Source organism: Gouania willdenowi, chromosome 1 (assembly GCF_900634775.1).
Source record: "Gouania willdenowi chromosome 1, fGouWil2.1, whole genome shotgun sequence".
Classification (NCBI taxonomy): Eukaryota; Metazoa; Chordata; class Actinopteri; order Blenniiformes; family Gobiesocidae; genus Gouania; species Gouania willdenowi.
In genome coordinates, this window is record NC_041044.1 from 13,758,984 (window position 1) to 13,769,022 (window position 10,039).

The window sequence follows — 10,039 nt, forward strand, 5'->3', positions numbered from 1 at the left end:
TTATCTTAAGTGGGCCGCAGATTTTAGGTGGGAAAATGAGTAATTGAATCATTATTGTGCTCTAGGTTGCACTTCCACGTATCAAGATATGATCAAATACTGTATGTACAGCACTGATAATATCAAAGCAATATGTAAAAGATTTCAGTCCCAGCATGATCTTCACTTTCAATTTATTAGATATTTATGTATTTGGGAAAATGTTGTTGTGTAATTTGAAGAAAACTGCAGCATTTGAGTTCTTTTCACAGTTTGAGATTTAAGATGACTGGCATTATGTGATATAAGCATGGCGGAAATGTGAGCCCTGCTAATATTGTGGAGTTTAAATAAATGTGTGTATTCATTTGGAAATATTTATAATTGAATTAGTTAGGATTCATGATTTTTCTGACTTTTTTGGTTTCTGCTCTGGGCCAAATTGGATGCTCTAAAGAGCTCTAATTTGGAACGTTTTAAAAGGAAAGCACAACATAACACATTAAATATAATAACATATGAATTTACTTTCCTGAGGACAAAATATCCTTGTGTATCTGCAAAGTGGTTCCATTCCTGCTGTTATGGCTGTTGTAGACTCTCACACTAAAAGCCATTCCAGGTAAATCGGTTTGTAAAATGTGTAACCTTCGGACTGAACATCGGAGGCAGGGAAACATTTTTCATAAAGCATTTTTCTCTCACTGAGCAGTGGAGCTGCTGTTTTGTTTCTATGACGACAAAATACTGCTATTTTCCACAATGGATTTGCCAATAGTTGAACTGCACAGCTAATGACAAGCTAACAACACATGTGGTCATAAAAGTCAAACCCTAATCACTGGATACAATTTAGTTCTGATCTATCACCACCAGCTTTTCTATTTATGTTATTTTTATTACCATAAGTGCAAGGTCACACTTGTAAATAATATGGCCCACAGGTACAATTGGATCCATTAAATGTTTCTGAATAGTTTCACATATAAAGTACATGATTCATTATGAAAAAATGCTATGCTGCAAATATAAACACCCTAAAAAGACAATGAAGAATAATGTTCTTCATTGTTTTTAAGGCAAAGTCCACTTTGGATAGATTCACGTTTTGTGCTATTGAACATCTGCTACAATCTGTGAGCTGTAACATATCTCTGTGAATAATCATTGGTCACATATGAATTCCTTCTTTACACAAAATTCTTCTTTCATATAACATTTGAAAATGTGTCTTTCTTTTATGTACATGCATGTTGGAAGTTGGAGGTCATGCTCGGGTGAAATGTCTTTGCTAGCATACTGTATATCAAATATGAGATCCTGTTGCTATAAATGTCTTCTGTAAACAGAGTGTTGGATAACTCTGCATATCGGTCAGATATGGAGAGGTGAGGGGTGAGGGGTTGGATAACTCCTTGTTTTGTTTAGGAGGCTACTAGTCCCACCATGTAATATTTGGTTGGTTGCCTGAAAATTATCTATAGAAAGGGCATTCAAATGTCAACTAGACATTCTCAGAAACAGTACCAAGATGCAAGCATTAAAACTACTTCAAGGCACACTGTGTATCGTTTGGCCACTAGGAGCGCTAGACCGGTTGCTTTCACGTCAAGCGCCCCCTAGTGGCCACAAGCGCCGCAGCAGTCGCAAAAATCAACAGGGCCAGCCTAAATGACTTTTGGATGAAATACAGGTACATTTTTTTAAATGTGAGTTATTTGGTTAAGCAACTTTGAAGTCAATATATCTTTTTTTTGTTCTTACAATCTAATATTTTCATTGTGATCAACAAAATCCTAAGTCCATCTCAGTCCTAATGCTGGTGTTTTAATACTGCTGCTGACAAGACACCGTCTGTTAATGGACAGAAATTCAATACTTGCTCAATCTAATAAAAAACTAACAGTTTTGTGCATTCAGTATTGTTGCTGTTCAACATTGATTCTGAAACTAAGAGGCAAGCTTTTGAGTGAAGCAGTCTGTTGAAAATCTGACCTGTTAGTTTGTAAATTCAAAGTATCAATTTAAATAAACTTGTATGACAAATGAGTTCCTAAACATTGGTTAAAGCTGTTCTGTCATTCTGTCTAAGTGGCATTGACAGAAACAGTTTGAGTTTGAGATCCAGTGCTGACTACAATGATTTACTGTTGGCGACAGTGATTGATCGATTTGTCTTTTTCCCTCTTCCTCAGGTGTGGTCTATGGATGGCTACTATAAGGGCAGGAGGGTGTTGGAGTACAGGACCATGGGGGACTTTACAAAAGGCCAGAACTTTGTGCAGCACCTGTTACCCCACCCCTGGGCTGGAACCGGCCATGTGGTCTACAACGGCTCACTTTATTACAACAAGCACCAAAGCAACATCCTGGTAGGCTTACAATCAGAACACAAGACTTTTAACACTGCAAAAATATCCAAAATAAGGCTTCATTTGAAGTGTCTGTGTGCATGTGTGTGTGTCTATAGGTTCAGTACCACTTTCGATCTCGCAGTGTGTTACTGCAGCGCAGCCTGAGTGGAGCAGGATATAACAACACCTTCCCCTACAGCTGGGGAGGATCGTCGGACATCGACCTGATGGCTGATGAGACGGGGCTTTGGGCCGTGTACACCTCCATCCCCAATGCTGGAAACATATTGGTATACCCTACTTCTCTCTCATTGTTTCCTTCCAAAGGAAAAACAAATCCACCCCAGTATTTAAAAAAATCATTTTAAAGGTTGATGGATGCACATTTCTGTTCTGACTAATGTAATACCCCTGACAAGCTTTTAATGTGACAGTTATTTCCTGTACAGTTGTGCACTTATTGCATAAATGTTCTGATTGAAAGGGGAGTAGTGGAAATATATCACATCCTTATAAAGCTTGTAAATTGGTTCATCATTGATGAAATGGAGACTTCTGGTTTTAACTGAAACAAAATAAATCAAGCGAAATATAAATCTGTCTAATGAGTAACATGTCAAGTTTAACTACAAAACCGTCTTATAACACAAATGAAAAGGAAATGAAGTGCAACCCTTCACTTGAACCTCAGCGTGAATAACAGGATGAAACATAACTCGCTGCTCAGGGAACTGCTCCACTGAACAATGACTACATTTCAGAAAATGAGCCATAATAAACACAAAGCAACTTTGATACACATTGAAACTAAAAACTTTAACCAAACTTTGTCAAGTAAGTTCAGCTTGAGTCAAAGCAGTTTCTACAAGAACGTGTAGTTGGTTTGGAGTCCATCTTCTTCAGTTCTCTGTCTTGTAAATGCTAGACATCCGACAATAATAGAGAGACCATCTCTTACACTGCAAAATATTCAAGCTTGAAGTGGATAGACTACAGAAGAACAACATACAAGATGCTATTCCTCAGTCAACTTTGAACAGTAACTAAGACGGTAAGCTTTGCATAATAAGTCAGAAAAAAACAAGACCGCAAAACTCTGCCAAGTGCCAAATGTCCTCTTTGACAGATATTGGCAGTTACTAGATCAGTGATACTGATCATGGTACCATGATCATTCACACTTAAAAGGTTTGTGTATATCTCCAATAATTCAGTGAAGGCTTGTTCAAAGCGAGACAGTAATTATTTTCTGAAATTATTGCTAAACACGTCAACAACTCTTCCACATTGTTTTCTGTAATTTTAAAGCTCACAATACCCCCCCCCCATGAGATAGCCCCTGAATTACTATCAATTGGAAAATGCAATGAATTTGCTGTATATTTCAATGAAAAGATACAATCAATAAGGTCAAACATCAGAGCAAAATAAGACAAAGCTTGAACAGCTTCAACCACTGAGGGATGAGTCAACTACAATGTTAGAGTTTATTACAGTGAACCCAAAAACAATAGAGGAGTGTGTTCAGCAGCTGAATCCATCAATGTTGCCTTGACACAATACCTTCAAACTTCTTTAAAACTGTTGTGAAGTCAATTGTCACTGATTTGTGTCAGATAATTAACTGCTCATTCCAATCAGGCACCGTACCAAAATCCTTGAAAGTAGCTGCTGTGAAACCTCTGTTAAAAAAGAGAACACTGGATGCCTCTATACTGGCTAACTATAGACCAATCAGCAACCTTCCATTCATGGCCAAGATCATTGAGAAGGTGGTCTTCAACCAACTGAGTCAATTCTTAACATTCAACAAAATATTTGATAAATTTCAGTCAGGCTTTCGTTCTCATCACAGCACTGAAACTGCTCTGATCAAAGTGATCAATGACATAAGGTTGAACACTGATTCAGGAAAAGTATCTGTTCTCATTCTATTGGATCTAAGTGCTGCATTTGACACTGTAGATCATACAATTTTGTTGCACAGATTGCAAACATGGGTTGGACTAAATGGTAAAGTAATGCAATGGTTTAAGTCCTACTTGGAGGAACAAAATTATTTTGTAAGCATTGGAAACTTTGAATCTGACAGATTACCAATATCCTGTGGGGTTCCTCACAGCTCTGTTCTTGGACCTCTTCTGTTTAGCCTTTATATGCTTCCTTTAGGACACATTTTACAGAACTGTAAGGTTGATTATCAGAGCTACGCAGATGACACACAACTATATCTATCACTGAACCCAGATAAGTGAAAACTTTCTTGAACTAAAGCATGACAAGATGGAGGTGATTGTCTTTGGTAACAAGGAAAAGACGACAGCTATCAGCAAGTATCTTGAGTCTCGATCTTTAAAAGCTAAAGACCAAGTCAAAAACCGTGGTGTTCTAATTGACTCAGATCTGACATTCAGCAGTCAGATCAAATATATCACAAAAACAGCCTTCTACCACCTAAAGTGAAAGGTTTAATGGCTCAGAAAGATCAGGAGAAACTGGTCCATGCTTTTATCTCCAGCAGACTGGACTATTGTAATGGTCTTCTGACAGGAATCCCCCAAAAGATCATCAAACATCTACAGCTGGTTCAGAATGCTGCAGCTCAGGTCTTAACCAGAACAAAGAGGTCAGAACACATTACTTCAGTTTTAGAATTGTTACACTGGGTCCCAGTTAGTCTCAAAATAGACTTTAAAGTTCTGCTGCTGGTGTATAAATCTGTGAATGGGTTTGGTCCTGAATCCATCAGTGAGAAGTTAGTCAGGTATGAACCCAGCAGGTCTCTCAGATCTATGGACACAGGTCAGATAGTGGAGCCCAGAGCTCACAGTAAACATGGTGATGCTGCTTTTAGTTGTTATGCTGCAAAGAAGTGGAACAAACTGCCACTAGAGCTGAAGTCAGCATCCAATGTGAACATTTTAAAATCAAAGTTAAAGGCACTATTTTTACTCTACTGCGTATGATTGAGAGAGAGATTTTTGCTCATGTTATTTATTTAATGTGTTTGTTGACGATTTTAAATGTTTTTGCTGCTGATTTTAATGTTCTTGTTGATTTTTAAGCTGTTGAATGTTTTCTGTTGCACTTTTTGATCAATGTGATCAATGTGCTATACAAATAAATTTGCCTTGCCTTGCCTTGCCTTCCCTTAATAAGGATACATTAATAAGTGTATGGGCACTTCAAAGATCAGTATGAAATAGTAATCCGGATTCGATCCGGATAAAAGTTGATGGGGTAATCGAGAAATCGACCTTACTTAACTTAGACAAATTACGGAAAGATTGCACATTACTGTATAAGCCGAGATATGTTTTTGAATTTTCATCAATGATGAAATAATTTTTTAATCTGATCCAGAATCAGTGGATTGATCCGGATCCCCTCAAGAATCTTTATCTTTGGTTAAAATTTTCGTGAAACCCGTTAAGTGCTTTTGACAAACAAATAAAGGCAGTGAAAATCTTACCTCCTTGGTAAGTAATAGATTACAACACAGTACACAATCATAATCCACAATCACCAGGTCTCACGGCAAAATAGTGATGATTACATCTTCGACGTGCAGCAGACAAATCTGCAGAAACTGTGGAATTGTTGAATTAAAACAACCTTTTTCTTGCAGATGTATTTAATAGCTGGACCAGTTTGTGTATATTTACCCAAAGCCATTGCAATTTAACAGTTTAATTAGGGATTTGGGAAAAAACACCAAACTATATATTTAGCATATCTTTCATTCATTAAGCTAAATTTGTATGAAAGAGGCTTCTTTATCACCCATGAACACACTCCGACTCTCTCTTTTTCTTTTCCAGGTAAGTCGTCTGGACCCTCGCTCACTCGATGTCCTCCACAGCTGGGACACAGGGTTTCCCAAACGCAGTGCAGGAGAAGCCTTTATGATTTGCGGCACGCTGTACGTCACCAACTCCCACTTGGCTGGTGCTAAAGTTCACTTTGCCTACTACACTAACACCTCCACATATGAATACACTGATATCCCCTTTCACAACCAGTACTCTCACATCAGCATGATGGACTACAACCCGAGAGAGAGAGCGCTGTATACCTGGAACAATGGACATCAGGTTCTCTACAACGTCACGCTGTTTCACGTCATCCGGAGTGATGGATAGATCATTAAGTGTTGTAAAGAGGAAGGGAAGGTTCACACAGGAGAGTGTGACTTACACACACAAACACATACACTCTCAATGGCTAATTGGGTCAACAAGAAAATTACTATATCCTGTGTTTGACTTTAAGACTGCTGGGTTGTGAGGGCTCCCTGAGCTAATGACTAGACACAGTACACTGTTGTTGAATACCGGTCTAAAGGTCACACGGTAAAAGCATTCATCAAGGCAAACATTTAAATTAACCACCAGAGCTGAAGGAACCCTAGAGAAAGTAGGAGGTTTTGAACTATTCATGTTCTGTTACATTTCATTCCATACTTTTATAAAGAAGGGACTCGGGATGTCAGTTTTTCATTGTTAGGTCGGGGTGGGTGGTAACAAATGGCTTGTAAATGGAATTTCACCAAAAGAAAGGGCGACAAAACAGAAAAACTTTGGGTTTGTGATGTAATTGTGTTCAGCATGGTTGTTCATTAATTAAATTTGGTCCTAAAAACGTTGTTGTCTGTATTGGTTTTGTCTCCATTTTATGTATCTCTCGTCTCTCAGATGATTGGCTGATGCAACCATTGATTGATGACTATTGTTATTATTATTAAAGGCTTCCATAGTTTAAAATGTGTTATGCCCTTCCTCCTTCAACATAGTCTCAAGTGGGTGACAACCTGGTTCTACCAGTCATTATTTCAAGGTATAAGATGGCTGTGTTTGAAATGGCATACTCTGTACTACACACTACAAACTCAGTGAGTATATACTGTCTACTATATACTATGAGTATGGTTAGGAGGATTAGGATGGTGACTGTTCCAACTGAAGTGTACTTCAAAGTTTCCCAAGATGCATTTCAAATCTACAAATACAAAAACCTGAAGCTCACTGAGGCTATCTTGCTGATTTGCCACCTTTGAAAGTTCTGAAAATATTTTAAGCAAGAAAGTGACACATTAACATGTGGCCATGTTGACATTTCAGAGATTTTCGGAGACCGTTGTACTACTGACTAAACTTCCAGTTAACTTCAAAACAAGAGCCCTATTTACAAAAAAGTTTAAAAAAACTAATGGAAAACAAGAAGAGATGCTTTTGTTTTGAAAAGGGGATGTTAGATTTTTAGCTTGAAGCCTTTACAACCCGCTCGTGACCACCGTACATACTTAGGATACATCCAGGTATTTCTCAAAAACTCAATCTTTCCATACTATCTAATGTGATTGCACTACATACTCCTTTTGACTTCAGACCTAATATGAGTAATACGTTAGTATGTGATTTCGAACACCACCAATGTGTTGGACAGTGGTGGTTTAACAATTAAGGAAGCTGGCTTGTAATCGGAGAGTCATCGGTTCAAATCCAAACTGGGCCATCACTACCCTAACCTTACTGCTTGTGTTGTACGTCACTTTGGATAAAACCGAATGCTAAAAAGAATTGTAGATGTAAAAGCATCATTTAAACTTTAAAAAGATAGCTTAGCTTGTCACATTAAAACTTCTGGGGATCAGACCTCAAAGAGATTGTTGCTCTCAAATGATGAGGTGATAGCTTTAGAAAATGTCTCAAAGGCTGCGTGGAAAGGCCATTGGCGTTTTTCTGTTTAGGAAAATTGGCAGATGAAAGAAAACTCATTAAAAGTTAAATGGTATTTCATTCCATCACAGTCTCATGCACTTTGGCGCACTGACACAAAATGGACTTTGATTCATTTTCCCTGGATGACATCGCAATTTTCTTATATTTTAAGTGCTGAAGCGCATGGTATTCATTTGTGTCACGCAGGACGTAATATTTACAGTATGTGCTGCTTGACACGTTTTTTGTTTGTGCTGCACGCCAGGGAAATGTAAAAGCGCTTCTTGGTGGGGATTAAAGAGCGATGCATGTTACTAGGAGTTATCCCCTTAACCATAACCATAACCCAAACCCTAATGAAAGTGTTGTAATAAAATACAATTGAAAGAAATAACTTCCAATCGAAACACATTGAGTTAGAAAGTCGTGTAGCACAGCACAAAAACAATGCGTAAGTCGAGACTGTAGGCACGAAAAGTGAAATTATTATTTTCTTGTCAGTGAGATGTTTCCCTGTGAGATTGTGTTGTTTATTAGAAGATTATTAAAAAAGAGTAAGCTGTACTACGTGATCATGTTTACAACATCAATCTTATTTTATGTATTACCAACGAAAAAAAGGCATGCACATTTATTTTAAGGATTAAACACCTCTAAAAATGTTTACTTCTTGATATACAACTAATGACGAGCAGCCATTTTCAGCTGGATATGATGTAGTAGGCTACCTATGATTCCTTAGTAGTGTTTTACATTAGCTCCCATAACAGATTCAAATTCAACCTGGGTCATCACTGTGGGATGTTGAGCAAGTTCCTTAGATCCTTTGGATAAAAGCGTCTGCCAAATTAAATTGTAATCTTGTAAATTTATAGTGATTCTGAGGAGGAAAATACTGTCAATGACATGTGTGACTGCAGATCCAATACAACAACTGGGAAGGAGGTAGATCGCCTCGACTCTTCCTTTCTGAGGAGTGGTTACAACCCGTGGCTGCTTTACAAAGACTTAAGAACACCTCTAGTTTAGTTCAACAAGAGCAGACACCAAAGCTTTCTGAACCACTGGATTAATGCAAAAGGGAATCAGTTGAAATGGTTTAAGTCAAACGATGACAGCAACAGCTGTTGTACAATCATCAAAATAATATGTACTGTACATGCACTCTAAATAAATGTGTTGTGAAAAACCAGAGCAATGTTAAGTGTGTTTAACAATTCTGGTTTACTTTATTAGCTTAAATAAATGAATAAATAAATACCAGTGCTTGTCTTTGAGTATTTTGTTTGTGACACCATAAAATAGTATAGGTATACTTTGGAAGGGTTGATCTAAATATTTTGTCATATAAATTCAGTTTATTGTTTGCTGCTTTTGACCTCTCTGACTGTTAATGAGTTTATTCATTTTATTTATTTAATGTATTATTTTAATATGTTTATAATACAATATTCATATAACATATGAAAGGAAATTGCAAAATACACATTATTTCAGTCAAATTTCTTATCTCTACCCAGCACTATTTTAAACAAAATGATTTGCCAAATTGAATAAAGTTTTTGATACTGCAAAGATGAATTAGAAACAGAATTAAAACTGCAAGCAGTGATAACGTGACCTCGTACCGGCTGCGCCCGTCGAGGCACAAGGCGACTCCTTCTTACCAGCCGCGTTCAAAGTCAAACTTCATTTCGTACGGCACGAGGTCTGATTGCGGAGTGGGGCATCTATCCCATGAACATCTGTGTGGTGCTGGTGAAAATTATTATGTTTCATAAAATGTCATTATGCAAGCAATCTGCTTTCAATAGGATTAGAAATCATGCAGTTTTAAGTCTGTGTGTAGCTCTGTGTGTGAAGGCCTGTGTATATATAATCTGACACCCAGGACCAGGGAGGCAAGGATGAATGATCAGTCACACAAGCATCACCTGTGAATAATGTAGCATAAAAGCATAACCACTGGGAATATTTTGACTAAAT

At 37.6% G+C, this 10,039-nt stretch overlaps 1 protein-coding gene across 1 annotated transcript in view; it reads left to right on the forward strand.

The window, feature by feature from the left end:
* The window catches only part of LOC114462053 (noelin-2-like), a 70,082-nt gene extending 60,962 nt beyond the window's left edge, over nt 1-9,120 (forward strand). The window contains exons 6-8 of the mRNA XM_028444641.1: nt 2,175-2,351; nt 2,450-2,623; nt 6,155-9,120. Coding sequence (XP_028300442.1) covers nt 2,175-2,351; nt 2,450-2,623; nt 6,155-6,475 — 672 coding nt within the window. The 3' untranslated portion in view covers nt 6,476-9,120. The remainder of the gene's footprint in view (nt 1-2,174; nt 2,352-2,449; nt 2,624-6,154) is intronic.
* The last annotated feature ends 919 nt before the right edge of the window (nt 9,121-10,039 follow it).